Source organism: Oryza glaberrima, chromosome 11 (assembly GCF_000147395.1).
Source record: "Oryza glaberrima chromosome 11, OglaRS2, whole genome shotgun sequence".
In the NCBI taxonomy this organism is placed as follows: Eukaryota; Viridiplantae; Streptophyta; class Magnoliopsida; order Poales; family Poaceae; genus Oryza; species Oryza glaberrima.
Genome location: NC_068336.1, coordinates 4,624,587 through 4,641,851, shown reverse-complemented (window position 1 = coordinate 4,641,851; position 17,265 = coordinate 4,624,587). Strand labels below are relative to the sequence as shown.

The 17,265-nt window shown below is 37.2% G+C and overlaps 1 protein-coding gene across 1 annotated transcript; it reads left to right on the top strand.

The window, feature by feature from the left end:
- Nucleotides 1–78: 78 nt before the first annotated feature.
- Nucleotides 79–827, top strand: LOC127754268 (heat stress transcription factor B-2b-like). Its single transcript, XM_052279746.1, is given in 3 exon segments — nt 79–117; nt 119–145; nt 147–827. Coding segments are annotated over 3 exon segments (747 nt in total).
- Nucleotides 828–17,265: the final 16,438 nt, after the last annotated feature.

Here is a 17,265-nt window from a genome sequence, read left to right as displayed (position 1 = left end):
TTAAAAACGTATGTGTGGGATCCGTTTGTTATTCACACACATAAAAAATTGTGGGGCCCACTGACATGTGGGCCCCACATGTCATCCCCCTCTCTCTTTCTTCTTCCTCAATTCCTCCCCTCTTCCTCCCTTCTCTCTTTTTCTCTCTCTCTCTTCTCTCCGGAGCAAGTGCATCGCGCCGTGCCCCCTCACCGCCGTGGCAATCTCCACAAGCGACTCCGGTCACACCGCAACGTCCGCCGACCGCCGCCACGCCATCCTCCGCGAGTCGAACGCCATCCTCTTGCGCGGTGTGGCTGCGTCGACACAGCAGACGAGCCCCCGGATGCCTCCTCCGCAGCATCCTCATCACCAACCCGCAGCGCCGCGCAAGGGGATCTTGTGGCGTCCTTGTCACCAACGATTGCTTCTGGCGAGGGGAATGGCGGCTTCTCTGCGAGATACACCGACAGAAGGTGACGCCGCCGGCGCCAGCGACGACGACAACGACGACGATGGGGGAGGTCACGGTCGCGGCCGCGATCCCGATGGCGCTGCCGGTGACGACGCGGGATTGCTCCCCGGTGCTGTCCGGCGAGGAGCAGGTCATATCCTCCAGCTCATCCCCCAAGCCCCCGCTCATGCTGCCGCAGGCGCCGTCCAGCTCCGGCTCCGGCGGTGTCGAGTCCGGTGACATGGGGGATGAGAACGAGCAGTTGCGGCGGGAGGACGTGCAGCTCGCGCGGGAGCTCAGCCAAATGAGGAAGCTCTGCAACAACATCCTCCCCCTCATGTCCAAGTACTTCGACATCGAGCTACTGCGTGGAGCACCATCCTCAGGGCGGTGAGGGCGCACGGCAGCGATGCACTTGCTCCGGAGAGAACTAGAGAAGGGAGGAACCGAGGAAGAAGAAAGAGAGAGGGGGATGACATGTGGGGCCCACATGTCAGTGGGCCCCACAATTTTTTATGTGTGTGAATGACAAACGGGTCCCACGCATACGTTTTTAATTCAAATGCCACCTAAGCGCCACGTCAACCTCACAGACCCGCCATGTCAGCGCCATGTCAGCAAAACCGCTCTCCAAAACCACCAAGGGAGTCAAATTGCACCGGTTTCAATAGTTCGGGGGTCGAGATATCCGGTTTTGCGGTTTAGGGATATAGATTAGATTCGGGTCACTTTTAAGGAAGTCAAAGTGGACTTATTCCATCGAGAAAGCCATTATTAGCGTATAATTAACTAAATTTAATTACGTTAAACTTAAAAATTGAATTATCTATATTTTAGAATAATTTCTACACATAAAACTTTTGTGCGGATGTTTTAAAAATAATCTACTAACGAAACCGAGATAAAATATGTATCTTTACTCTATTAATGGTAAGTTTGTCTCACAACCACCATCCACTTATATTTAGGCATCGCAAAGTAGCCCCCACATAGCTGTTTTAATAAAAACGAATAGGGCCATTTGTATAATTACTTGGGCTTGTTCATCCAAACGAAACCCAAGTATTATTTCTCCGTTATTTAATTCATTCTCATGGTGATTGAAATAGTTTTTTTTAAATAAATTACATCACATACATGCATATACACATATTACTATACACGCTACACCACACTCACGTTCCTGCAAAATGTTATTAGTGATATTTTTCTTTTCAGGACCTGTCCTCGGCTCCTTGGCACATGATGGGCGGCATGCACGTCCATGAGAAGGGCGGGTCTCACTTTATCGTCCATGCCCATGGAGCTGATTGTGTCGGCCACATCGACTTGTTTGTGTACCCCCATTGTGTGTACAAAAATGTCACAATCGAGCACCACCGTTAGATCGGCGAGATCGTCATGGATCTTTCATGATGGCTACTCTCGCTATAACCATTCGCATATTAGCTGAAAGATAAATAAAATTCGATACAAGCATATATAGAAATACCTGGCAAGTATAATCATTTTTGTTTTTTTTCTTGCACTATCTCTTGTACACATCCTGGCAATAAAATATATATTGTAGCAGTAGCGGCAGTAATACGTGCTAGCTAGGTAATGCATTTTAGCACGATACGCTAGCTGAATCTTAATTAGTACTATCTAAGTCTCAAAATAAATCTAGCCGTGGATATCGTGTCCAACGTTTTACTGTCCGTTTTATTTAAATAATTTATAAAAAAATAAAAAAAATAATCGCACATAAAGAAATATCTATATTTTATTATTTAATAATAATATTAATTAAACGGTTAAACGTTGAATATAAACAGTACAAAACTGTACCTATTTTGCAACTGAGAGAGTAATTAATTAATCCAACACACTTCAAGACATGACCATGGCTTGTATTAGCCGCGCCGGCGCCGGCCGTCAAATGCGTATATGCGCGCCTACATACGTCGGCGTTCTGCTGCCGGCGAACTTACCACGTACGTAGACGCGACGATGATGACGACGTACTTTAATTAATTAAGACGGATTTGCTTGGTTCGGCCAATCGAAATGATCATGTGTTGCTGTGTAGGTTACTTTTTCTCCTTTTATAAATATATATAGCTATCGAAAAAAAAAGAAAAAATCAGAAAGATTATGAAAATTAATAGCTAGGCCCGTTCACAAGGATTTTTGCAGTAAGGCCCGGTTTAGATGGTAATTTTTTTTGTCACATTGGATATACGGACACACATTTAAAATATTAAACGTTGTCTAATAACAAAGCAAATTATATATTCTGCCAGTAAACTACGAGACGAATTTAATAAGCCTAATCAAACAGCAAATACTCCCTCCGTTTCGAAATGTTTGACACTGTTGACTTTTTAGCACATGTTTGACCGTTCGTCTTATTCAAAAACTTTTGTGAAATATGTAAAATTATATGCCTACATAAAAATATATTTAACAATGAATCAAATGATAGGAAAAGAATTAATAATTACTTAAATTTTTTGAATAAGACGAACGGTCAAACATGTTTAAAAAGTCAACGGTGTTAAATATTTCGAAACGGAGGAAGTATTTACTTAGCACCACATTATCAAATCATGGGCAACTAGACTTAAAATATTTGTCTTGTAATTTACACGCAAGCTATGTAATTGATCGTTTTTCACATTTACTACTTTATTTATGTGTCCAAACATTCTATATGATGGATGAAAAGTTTTTTTCTGGGAACTGAACACGGCCTGGCGAAGTTTAAATTCACTGTTGCTGCAGTGTTCTGTGCCTAACGCAGTGACACAACCGTTCGTACGAGTGGCTGTAGCAACATTGGTCTATTCCTATGCACAGTAAAAAAAATTGTACCGTAGGCTTTTTTTATGGGGTTGCATTGCATATGGATCTCGTTTCGATCTTGTTCGATTAATCATTATGATGGTTGGATAGCATTAATTTAACATATAATATGTGTGTAAGTATTCTCCTTCAAATCCTATATAATCTCTTGAGAAAGGGATTAACCCAATTAGACCTTAAAACTAGTCACTCGTTAGTGTAAAGTTGCGCAACCAACTAATCCACATTTGTATGGCAGCATCCAGAGCTGGAGTATGTATATATAGACATTAATACTCCGTTCGTCTCAAAATATAACAACTTTTTAGCTTTTATAATTTATCTTGCTCTCTTCATTTTAGGTTATAAAACGTTTTAACTTTGGTCAAAATCAAATTGCTTAAAGTTTAGTTAAGTTTATAGACAAATATAGTAATAATATTTATAATAATAAAATAGTTTTATTAAACCAATAATTGAATATATATTTATAATAAGTTTGTCTTGGTTGAAAATGTTATTATTTTTTACAAACTTAATCAAACTTGAGGTAGTTTGACTTTAACCAAAGGCAAAATGTCTTATAACCTGAAACGGATAGAGTAAGATATAACAACTTCTCTATCAACTTTCTCTTCTCAACCCATCGCAATCCTCCATCATTTAATTTTTCTAGTTCCCTTCACTTCTCAACCAAATCATAATTTTTCACCATTTAATTCTATACATTTTTTTAATAACCGTGTATAACTTTAAAACTCTTGGTATTCTGGGACGGAGGTGGAGGTAGTACATATCAGCGGGGCGACAAAGTTAATAATTAGAGGTTTGCTCTGGTCCATCAGATAGTACCTTGCGGTACTGGTACCGCACGGTACCGAAATCATCCCTGCCGTTCGCTCGCAAGGGGCATGATGGGAACCTGTGGAAACGCACCGCTCCTGCACCGCGCGTACAACCAATCCCCTCGAGCGTTTTCCTTTCTCTCTTCCCCGAAGCGCAGCATCGTGTGGTGCGACTCCGCTGATTCATCCCATGGAGATGCGGCGTCGCCATCGTTGTTGCCCTGCTTGTCGACGGCGCAGCGGCCGGGGGACGAGGAGAAGAGGAGGCCCCGTCAACCTGTACGCGAAGGGGTCCGGCTTTCCTCGACGCTCTCAAGCCATCTGGTCCTCGGGGCCGCCGGTCGACTGTTGAGATTAATCCTTGTGTGCTAGATTAGTGTTTGTTTTATTTGGTTAGTTACATATCCATTGTGTGATCATGCATGTTTTGGCCTGATTGGAGGCTATAATTTCCTTTCCTTGTAATCGCATATTTAAGCAATACAAGAGTCGGGAAAAAGCTGCCTAGTTAGCAGCACCAAACAAGATGGTGTTCATTCCTATGTTCGCGGGAGTTTTGTGTGTGTGTTCTTGCCGGCGACGTGAGTTTTGTGTGTGTGTTCATCGTGAGCCCTTCGCCTTGACGGTCTTGCCGTCAGCACCCTTGACGCCGGAGGTGTTCTCAACGGCGGACGCGGCGCCGACTTTTCCAATGGACGCTCCGACATCAGCCGCTGCCGCTTCTGCCTTGGAGACGAGCTCCTCCTCGGCGGCGCCGAGCTTGTCGTTCTCGACGCGGTCATCCGGGGCCGTCAGCTGCACGCTTCTCTTCTCCACGCTGACGATCGCCGTGGGGAAAAATTCACCGGTGTGGAGATGGAGATGGAGAGAGAGGCGGCGTCGGACGAAACGATCGAAGTGGATAAGACCGAATCAGCCATGCGAAAATACAGAAATACCCTTCCACCTCCACATCCTAATCCTAATACAGTGCCACCACAAGGACGAGTTGGTACCTCGCGGTACCAGCGATGACAGCTGTTGGATCCTACCCACTCAACGGTGACGATTTGGTACCGTTTTGGCTTGCTGTACGGTAAAAAAAACTCTAATAATTAACAACCTGATCGACCGACCATGCTTGATGCTTCGATATAATCCAATGCAATCTGATGCTGCGCTGCCCTTGCATGCATGTCAATCTAGATGGTCTCTGCTACGGGTAAGCTGTAAGCTGCCGACCAAACACACGAATATTGTACTACTCCGTAGTACGTACTCTAACACGAATATATATGTACCCGCTAATGTGATTAGTTAAATAATCTACTGCTTGCTCCTTTGTTTTTTTAATCTAAATTTATAGTATATTACATCTTATTTATTTGTGTTTATTTTGAAACGGAAGGAGCACGTGACAACAACTTGCTAGCTAGCGTGGGTTAAACATACTCCATTGGGCAGGGTGGGTTGGTTGGCCCAGCTATGGTCCGTGTCGCCCCACACCACTAAAATATTTCTAATACATTAGTCATTAGACCACTATTGAATAATCAGATAAATCAAGTATTTTAAGTAGGAAAAAAACATTTATGAAAATTCATGTATAAGTAGTAACATTTTCACCGTTTCTGATTTTAGCCATACATAAAATCTGATTTTCTTTCTATTTCTTCAGCGTATAATACAATCTACAATGAAAAAAATCTATTTTACTCACTTGAACTATTTTGGCGAAGCACTTAGACCCCTAAATAATTTTTCATCTCGTTTTATACTCCTGAACTATTGAAAGTGGTTCCCCTTATTGTATAATAGCACTTCTCATTGTTTTATCTCTCTACATACAAGTCATATATGTTTGTTCAACTACCAATCTTCGTTGTTACGCCAATGCCATGAACCAGCGGCTATAGTTTGTGTGCCTTGTGCTATCATCTAATTAGAGCCAGATCTATCGTCCTATCTGTATTTTAAACCTACATCCGCCACTGGTACTCCATGATATATCGATCGATAGATATCGTGCACGGACCGGACGAATATACGCACAGCCTAGCCATATATTACACCATCCCGACAAAAAGGAAAAAAAAAAGAAACTGTGCCTCTCAACCAGCGGCCACATGCGAATTAGCTGGGACCCACATCCAGTCGCGCGCGATTGAGGTGAGGCAGCAAGCCAGCCAGCGACGCACAGCGACCGGTCGGTGCATGGATGATCGATCGGGAGTCGGGACACGTCGGTCGGTCGGTGGAGCAGCCGTACGTACGTGACATCGATCGATCGATGTGGCCAACACTCGTGCACGTACGTTCGGCTGGATCGATCGATTAATTACTAGTCGATCGGGCTAGGCTCACACGCCCAAAGTAATTGGTCGCACTCTAATTCCTAAACGTAAGCGCACGCTTTTTAAAAGATTAAATGATACGTTTCGTCCTAAAACTTTACATAGAAAAAATTCTTAAATGATCAAATTGATACATTTTTATAGTTTATATATAGTGCGTAATATTAAATTAATCATATGTTGTTAAAGGCTTACACTATTTTTGCCAGCTAACTAGCTAATTCTAACCGCTATATAGAACTCACCTTAAACTGATATTAAAAAACACAAATATTAGGGAATGATATAATATTAAATAAATAGAAGATATGAGGTTTCGAACAACAGGCTAGCTAGCTAGCCCACCACCTTGTGAAGCTAGCCAAAAAATTCCTAAGCGTTTCTCTGAACCGATATCTAAGAAACTTTGCATAAAAATCAGAATCGGTATATATATTATAGAAATTTTTATATATGTATATATTTTTTTCTTTCGCGAGTACAAATCTCTATACCCTAAAAGTTAATAGAAAACCAAATGCCATTCAATACAAATCCAATTGTAAATATACATTTCGATATTTGCCTTCTGCATTCTGCCTCCATTGATTTAATTTTAATTAGCTTCTGTACAAAACTAGCTAGACAAATGAGCTTTTCATTTTTTTAATGATAAAATTGAACTTGATCCTATTCGATCCAATTCCAGCCTAGCTAGCTTGGGAAAATCAAAACGCCATCCAGTGCAGGTGCATGTGTACTATTAATTTAATTTGCAGAATATATATACAGGTGGATATGGATGACTTAAATTTATAGAGAGTTGATTGATTGGTTACTTAAGTTGGTGGATCATGCATATGGATATATATTTATCGATATATAGTACTACTAAGATCCCAAAAAGAAAATGATAAATATGAAACTCACCGTTCAGGTGATCAGTTCTTGCTGTCTCATGTGGCACAGATGAAGAAAAGGAATCAGATCGAAGCCTCCTCGCAATTGCACACACGCACGTGCACTAGTAGTACTACACTGCAACGAACTCCAACCAACTATTTCCAGCGAGTAGTAATAGCTGGAGTGGTAGTCAACACATATAATTGGACAGAATAATATATACCTGCATATGATATATGCAGGCAGCACGCAGCAGGCCGGTTAGCTATATATAATTTCGAATTACGGAGTAAAATGTTGCATTAATTAGCTCATTATTTTGAGAATATAACCTGCAGGCTAGCTGGGAGAACTTAATTTTTAAAGTAGATGCATAATGAACCTGGGGTGGAAAATTAACTGATTAATTAGAGTAGTCATTCAACAATCAATAATAGCTTGAACAACTAATAAATTAGGGCAATTTTACCATTCTTGAGAATGTACCTTCTCACCTAGAGGTACTATATTTTTGTAAAAATAATTGGTACCTATGGGTACTAAGTATCTCATAGTACTAAATATTTTAGTGTAAAATTTTGATACCTCAAGATATTTTTTCAAGCACTGTAAAATTGCTTAATAAATTAAGCTTGTCAGCTACTCCCTATATTTCATATTATAAGTTATTTTGATTTTTTAAATTAAACTTCTTTAGATTTGACTAAATTTAAAGAAAAAATTAGCAACATCTATAATATCAAATTAGTTTTTATTACATATAACATTAAAATACTTTGATAATATATTTGTTTTGTGTTTGAAATGTTGCTACATTTTAATACATTTGATCAAACTTTAAAAGTTTGATTATAAAAAAAAGTCAAAGTGACTTATAATATAAAATAATTATAAAATAGAAGGAGTAGCTAATTAGCTATGCTTGATCGGTTGCATGTCTGTGCACAGGTAATATATATATACACCCTTATACATGTATACATCATATTTCTAAATATGTATATGAACAAATATAGATATATATCTGTACTAATTAATTATTTGATTAAGTGATTGCTATATAATTGCTCGTGTGCCGGTGCATGGGAATATGATATATCAAGTTATCAACCTTTAATTCGGATTAACAATAATAATTTTGAACAATCTTCCTCTAGAAAAACTAGATCTTCCTCAAAATAAAAGGGAAAAAATATCGGAAGCTTCCTTTGCTCTAATATAGGGTGCGATGCATATGGACACATACATAATAGTAGCAAAGACAAAATTATATACTCCCTCCATCCCTAAATATTTGACGCCGTTGGCTTTTTTAAACATGTTTGACTATTCATCTTATTCAAAAAATTTAAGTAATTATTAATTCTTTCCCTATCATTTGATTCATTGTTAAATATACTTTTTTATATATACATATAGTTTTATATATTTCACAAAAGTTTTTAAATAAGACGAACGGTCAAACATGTTTAAAAAAGTCAACGGCGTTAAACATTTAGGGACGGAGGGAGTATATAGCCATTGTTCGAAATGTTGTTGTAGTCCGCAATGATGAGTGGCGGTGTAGTATGATAAGTATAAGTATATACTAATACCAGGTAATATCAATATCGCAATTTAGATCGATTAATTGGTATTGTATAATTTGATTAAGGGCTTGTTTTAAATGTAGGATTGAGAAAATGCAAGAATAGGCTGGATAAAACATAAGATATATTTATGATAGGATTATAAAGGGTAAAGCATAAGAATGCAACACATAAAAAAAAATACATGTATGACTGTTTTGTCGGAATGCAGATATTGTGTTAAAATTAATGTTCCTCAAAACTTGCACGAGACATTACATAATAGTTAATTACATACGATTTCATAATGTGTAATGCTTAGAAACAAATCCTATAAAAATTAAAATCTTATGAGATTCCTATAATCAAGATGTATTGGCAAGGTGATAAATTCTTAACAAGCTTAAACATTCTTGGACAACCAACCGAACACCCGAAACAATTAACCAGCCAAACGAACTTGGAGAGGTAAGCTAGGTGGCCTTGTGCAGGGTAGTCCGGAGTAGGTAGTAATACCTCCGGTTCATATTATAAATTATTTTAACCTTTTTTAAGCCAAACCTTATAGGTTTGATAAAATTTATAAAAAATAGTAATATTTTTAACATAAACAAAGAAACTATCAAAATATATTGAAACTAAATTGATAGTGTAAAATATGATTATATTTTCCTATAAATTTAATCAAACTTTTACAAAAATTGAAAAAAGAAAAATTCAAAACGATTTATAATATAAAACAGAAGGAGCTCTAGGTAACTGAGTCGTGCAGTGCAGTACATATGGGTCTGGCTGACTGGCGACAGGGATGGGTTCCCATGGCCACGTAGGCATCATATGCGGTCGGCGCTTGCTGCATATACCGATGTAGGGGGGCTCCAAGTTCGAGCGTGTGCTCTGGACGCGTAGGTCGTGCACGTAGTGTTGCGCCTCACCACAAAGCTCATGTTAATATTGCTAATGATAGTGCTTAACTCTAATGACAGTTCTTACCATTATATTTTTTAAAAAACATAAATTATAATTTATTTAATAGTTTTAAATTTTTATTTGAAATATTTGATATTTGAGTTAAAAGTTTTCAATATTCAAGTTGAAAGCTTAAATTTCCAGTTGAAAGTTTTCAAAGTTGAGTTAAAAGTTTTAAATTTGAGTTGAAAGTTTTCATAATTTGAGTTGAAAGTTTTTCAAATTTGAGTTTACAGTTCTCAAATTTGAGTTGAAAGTTTCAAGATTTAAGTTGAAAGTTTTCAAATTTGAATTGAATTTTACTTAAAATTTTCAAATTTAAAATTAAGCCTTCTATTAAAAAGTTTAATTAAACTTACTAATCAATCACAGTGAAAATATTTACAAATGTGTCAAATTATAGTAAGGAAGTACTAATTAAGTTTGGCATTCACTTGTGTATATGTATGGAATTCCTCATCGATGGGCTCAGCATACCCATGTCACACGTGAAGCGTAGGCGTTGCGAACGTAAAACGCGCGCGACTTACTAATCTTGCGTGTATATGCTAATTAGCAATCTCGGCGATGCAATACTACGTACTACTCCCTCCGAAATTTTGGACAGATGAGATACTTCATTGAATCTGGACAGAAAATCTGTCTAGATTCATAGTACTATGAAGTGTCACCTCTCCGTCCATCCTTATAGTTTAGCCCCACAAAAAATTAACTCCTAGCATCCTGAGGTGGAATTAGTGGAGATGAAGAATGACTAAAATGCCCTTATCATTGGAAAATGTAGTAAGAGTGATAGGTAGGTAAAAAAATATTAAAGAATAAAATTTATCGTTTTATGTACTGAGGGTAGGTAGAATGATAAAAGTTAGTATTTTGTGCGATAAAATTCAAATTCTATAAAAGTGGGTTTTTTTTTTTTTTAACGGAGGGACCAGAGTATACGGGACAATGAGATAGTCAGATGGACCCGTGTCCATCAGCCCATGCGACGTGATCCAGATGTGAATGGAATCCTTCCAGTCGTTGCCGGGCCTCTCCCTCCTCTCTTCTCTTCTCCTCTACTCCTACTCTAGTAGCTGTCTGGCTCTCTCTGTGTCTCTCTACACCTGTGCGCAGATCGAGCAGCAATACATGCACCAGCCGCCACCACCGCGCGCCGCCGCCCCGCTCGCACATGCACTCCTCAGCAAATGCCGCGCAATCAACCAACCAACCCCCGGTGAGGTGAAAACGGCCGCGTTTGTTCTCACCCGCCGCGCACCAGCAGCGCGGGCACATGCATGGCCGATTGGCCGGTGGTGCCGTGCGTTTGCCGGAGGGGCGGGCGCGGGTGCGAAAAGCAACGGATTCTACCCCCCCCCCCCCCCCCCCCCCCCCACATGCATGCACGTACGCGACGCGCGCGGATCGATCAGCCAAAATCCATATCCGCCGCGCGCGAGCCACAGCCCGTGTCGTGTCGAAAGCAATAGACGGCGGCCGCCATACGTACGGAAGGATATTGGAGGAGGGGAACACACGCTCTGACTTCCGGGCCCTACGCATAGGACGATTGTTTTTTTTTCCCCTTCAACGGTGTCTCTTTTTTACCAAACAGGTTTACGTGAAATCACGAACCACTAAGGCACTTAACAAACTCTGAAAGAAAAAACTCTGGAAGGGGTCAATCCAAACAACAAATTGATCCGGGTCCCAACTCACACCAAAACGAGCAAATTCAAGAGCAAGATTATTACAGGAAGAAGGCACATAGGACGATAGTTGGGACTTGGGAGTAGTAGTAGTCCTAGTAGTATCCTTGTGGTGTTCTTTTCGCTGGCGCGTGGTCTTGGATCTCGCGCCAAGTAAACCGGCCGCCTCCAACCGAGGAATATATTGACCGCTACCCAAATCATCTTTATTTTTTTCAACCGCTAAATTACATCTACTACCTCCGTCTCAAAATATGATAATCTAATATAGAATATGATACATTTACAATAAATCTGGATATATGTTAGATTTGTTGTATTAGGATAAATCTCAGAGTGTATTATATTGCTATATTTTGAGATAGGTTGGGAGAGCAGTAGCCTCCAATGCCACGCCGCTCTCTCTCAGCCTTACCAAGCAAGATTACGTGCTTTCTTTATGGATTAGTAAGAGCTATTTAAGGAATAAATTTTTTTATTTGTGTACCAAGGGTATGTAGGAAGATACAAGTTGATTTTTTTAACAAAATTTAAGCTCTAGAAGTTGTTTTTTTAGGATGGGGTGCCTTTCTAAACACATATAAATAGAAGAAGAACACATAATTACAATAACTCGTCTTTCGAATTCCTACTGAAATTATAAATATATGAATGACACACAAGAAAAAAGAAGAAATCTCATATACAAGAAGAGAAATCTACATGGTACAATCTCATATTTGAATTTTTTTCCCCAAAATTACAACTAAATGGCTTATTTTATAACTTATAAGATCTCCACAAGAAATTTTAGGCATCAATCTTTTGTTCCAAATGACTTATTAGGAGTTTTATCCTAAGAATTCAAATCCCTAGAAGACCCTTCACTTTTTTTTCTTTGTTACAAATAGCCCTAATGCATACCACGAGTAAAGGAATAGATGCTTACCTACTCGGTGGATATATAAGTAGATTATAGCATGTACGGTTAACTTTAGCTTTTAGGAAAGAACATTCTTAGTCTCACGATTGGAATGATGGTCACATGCCACTCATCCTTTTTGATTCGATCTTCTTCTCGAGTTCAAAGGAGAGCCATCAATTTGGTCACAAACAAATCATTCCCAAGCTGCAATTCCACTTTAAAGAAACCAATTCTAGATATCATAATCTATCAAGGTAGGATTCATAGTTTACTTTCCACTGTTGCCTTCATCTCTTTGTAAAATAATACACCTATATATGCAGGTTGAGTTCGTTGTGGACCACGAGAGATGACCATGTACGCACGCATATAGGTCAAGTAGGTATAAAGTGGTGGTGCAATCTGAAATGTAGCAATCAAATTGGCGAAGAAGATAGATAGGAGAATGCTAGAAGAGAGGAAAAGGGAGAGTACAAAAAGGACTCCTTTGGCTAATGGAGGTCCTGTGTACATGCATGTGTCATGTGTGTGTGCAATACCAACCTGCAATTTTCATTCTCACCGACATCCTCTTTCTTACCCAATCCATACCATTGTGCTTTAGGGACAATATGTAGAGCTAACTAGCCAACCGAACAATTTATTTACTCCAACACTCCCCTTCGCGTGGAGGCTTTTCCTTTAAAATCCCTATATTTACTTTTTTGAACCACCAAAGACATCAACTCTAGTATTTCTGTGTGTGTTGAAAATCCTGTAGGATTCTAAAGAGCATGACATTTTATCCCTAGAATTTTAATACTCCTGTATTATTTCTAAAATCTTTGTGTTCCAAATGTATCCATAATTGTGAGTTACTCAGGATTCATATATTAGATATCTCTAGCTCTATTGTCATATTAGGTTGCATGCATCTATCATAATTCAACAAAAAACTTAAATTGACGAAGGAAGGTGAACAATTATAACTTAAAACTCCTTTTAAGTAAAACAAATATACTCCAATAATTTTAAACCTTAATTAACTGCAGATAAATATAGGGTAAATAACCTTCGGTTTGGTTTATGTACACAATTGACTTGATTTGCCACCAGTTCATGCAGTATATACTCTTTTATATAATTGATAAAAGTAAATAACTAGAGTTGTGCTCCGTAAACCATGTGGAAAAGTATGTCAAGGTAACTGACCCTAGCAGCCTAGCTAGGTGTGTGTTCATATGCATATGCACAATTTAATTTAATTCAACATAATGATGGCAGGTGGTAGCATCTTGTACCAAAAGGGCACCAAAAGGGCAAACAAATTAAATTATCACATGCATAATATAATTTTATTAGAGAATTAATTGCACCTTTTCCTCTTAAATGGAACTTTTATTTTCTGAAACCTAGCAATGAGCTTTAGATTGATCATTGATGTGGCAAAATGGAGAGTACGTGGAGACAATAATACATAACGCTATCGGATGACTTGTTTAATCAGATCAAGCAAGACATAATTAAGGATACGACTTGTATATGACCATACGTCTGAAGAAATCCGATTTAATTTAAAGCAGTTCATTAAATTTGTGATGCAACGGCCAACGTACAAAAACGTAGAAACTACTCCAAAAAGTTAAACCAAGTAAAAGTTTCCTTTGATTAATGATCCCTTTTGTGTTTAGGATTTTAATAAAGTTACTAATGAGTTGCCTATTTTTTTCGACAATAATTAAAACCTCTTCATCGCAACCTGAAAGTAGTACTCCGTACGTATTATATATCCATGAATCCATCGGCCAGAAATATTTGTTGCGTAAGTAGTTGAATTATGAAGATAATGCAAATCAAATTAGGTAGCAGAATATCATCGGTCGCAAATTAATTAGTTAATTAAGCTTGATCGGTAATCATCTAAGCAAGTGATTAGTCCGTACGCCGATCGTAATCGTGGGTTAAGCTGCTAAGATCTCGCAAATATCTCACATATGTAAACGAAGTAAACCATTTCCATTATTATAAAACATACAGTATGCAAATCATAATGGAGAAAGCAAGCCGGCATTTCACTTTTCTTTTTACAAAAGGAAATTAATTAAAAGAAGTTTCATCCGGATCGGCATCTAACGGTGGAGAAATCTCACGCAAGAATTGTAAATCCACGTGGCAATCTTGATGACACTTGGCCCTTTCGACGCGATCGATGGTCGGCTCGCGTGACATAATCAATTTCACGGGCTCGATGGATAATTAATAATCTGCATGCCGAACGGAGAGAGCTGCCACGTAGGAGGGTAGCTGAGCATGATGTGACACGTCGGATCGAATGGTGATCGCCACGTGAGCACATCTCTACCACAAGTCCAGATTAAAGCTAGTGGTAGATGGAAAAATTTCAGACAAATCAGTGAGCTTTAAGATTAATGGAAGCCAGTGATCTCACGTATATTTATCGTAAAATCTAAACAGTGCGCGCTCTCGTTTTAGTCTAATCGCACAACACACCTCCGACCGTCCGATCTCGTTATCTATTCATTTTCGGCTTACGTTATCGCTTTCTCCACTAGTACTTGACTGCAGACAGGCTGATACACCCACGTAGCAGGAAGGACTGAGATATACATGTATGCCTTTTTTCTCTTCAAATAAAGTTTTCTCTCAAATTACTTATTCGATCTACAATCCAATTACACCATTGTGTTCGTTACAATTAAATCTTCACAACAAGATCTTACATGATTATATTACGATGAAAAAATATTTATATTTGTAAATTACTTTTATTATATACGTAAGTTACTTTTATCATATATATAAGTTACTTTTAGATTTGACTAAATTACTTCTTAGACATATAAAAGTAAATTTAATAAAGTTTAAAAGTAATTTATATATATTATAAAAGTAACTTAAAACAAAACGGAAGTAACTTTGTCACGATATTAGAAGTAAATTCATTGTAGGGATAAAATATGAATTTATATAGAAAACTTTATTTAATCAGTACAGATCAACACATAAGTTTAACAAATTTTAAAAGTAAGTTCAATGTTAACTTCAACACATATAAGATACATACTATTGCATTTATCAAGTTGAAAGGAGATACTAGATGGAGTATAAACCAGCTACGACTAGCTGTGTAGTCATGTCCAATGAAAAATGCATGCATTAAAGTTACTTTCTTTTGTTCTAAGTTATTTCTATAATATATGTAAATTACCTTTAGGATTTGTTGAATTTACTTTTATATGTATAAGAAATAACTTAGTAAAATCTAAAAGTAATTTAGACATATCATAAAAGTAATTTGTGATTTTTCATCAAAATATAATCATGTGAGATCTTGTTATAAAGATTTAATTATTACGAGCACAACATTGTAATCGGATCGTAGATCCGATGAGTAGTTTAATAGAAAATTTTATTTGAAATATAGGTGGATAGAGTCTCTCTCATAGATGGAGTGGTAGCTGTGTAGTCATGTCCTATATTTATCAGTCGTCAAAATAAGCAAAGAGTAATTCCCATTTCTTTTTTTAATTACACACTATCACCATATACTATCTCTATTTTTTAATATAAAATGCCATTAACCTTTTGATAAACGTTTGACCAATAATCTTTTCAAAATTTTTGTGCAAATATAAAATAATATAAGTCATGCTTAAAAAAGTATTTGACGATAAATTGAGTCACAATAAAATAAATAATAATTATATATTTTTAAATAAGATAAATTGTCACATACATGAACAAAATCAACGACATCATATTTTAAAACCAGAGGGAGTATCTAATTTCTGCCCTAGAAATACATCCATCTATACTTCTACTAACATTTTTATCTTTATCGTTTTAGATATCAACACGATATCTTTACAATATTTTAAAAAATAAAACCATATAATTTTTTTAAAATGATAATCTAATGATGTTATTTTTCACATATCATATCTTAGCAATTCTTTTTCATATATTAGTGATCTACTACTTCAATATTTGGTTGCACGCATCCTAAAATAATTTCTTCATAAACAGAGACATAATAATACAACCAACACCGAATAAAATTGGATTTTAAAGAAATACTGCAATATTTCATAGACTAAGTCACAACTCACAAGTCCAATGTCTCAACAATTTTTACTCAAATTGGAGTATGTGATGGCTTAATGGTTCAGAACTCGTTTGGAGTTAATTATCTTGAAGAAAATGAGATAACGCTCTGTTCATGATAATGATTGGACATATATGGACATTTGCTTATAGAAATGAATTATACATTATATATTATAAACTAAAAGTAGTTTAGGACCAATTATCTAAAGAGTACTGATGTTCTAAAAAGTTATTAAAAAAATCAATTCCCATAAACTGAAAACAACAGACTATAAAATCCTTCCCGCTGAATTTCTTTTTCATATTTAGGTCATGTTCTTTTTTCAGATTATACATCAGATTATTTGGGAATATTTGGCAATTAACCATTTACCACCTAGATCCATATATTATAGACACATGAGGGTCTATATATCATTAGCACGTAAATGACAAATGGTCAAACACCAAAATTAAGAGTGACAAATAGTAAAATGTCCCGATTATTTACTCAAAGCTTCCAAAAGCATGTTTTCTAAAAATAGATTCATATTGCTTAGATTTTATTTGTCCCATAGTCAAGTAAATAATTCACTAGCATTTCTTCTACTACTTTATTCCCTCACCGATATTTTGGAAATACGAGAGATAAGATAAACAGAACGATAAATAAACCTATAACAAATACACAAAAACTATTCGTCAAAGAAGAAATTGTAGTACCAAAC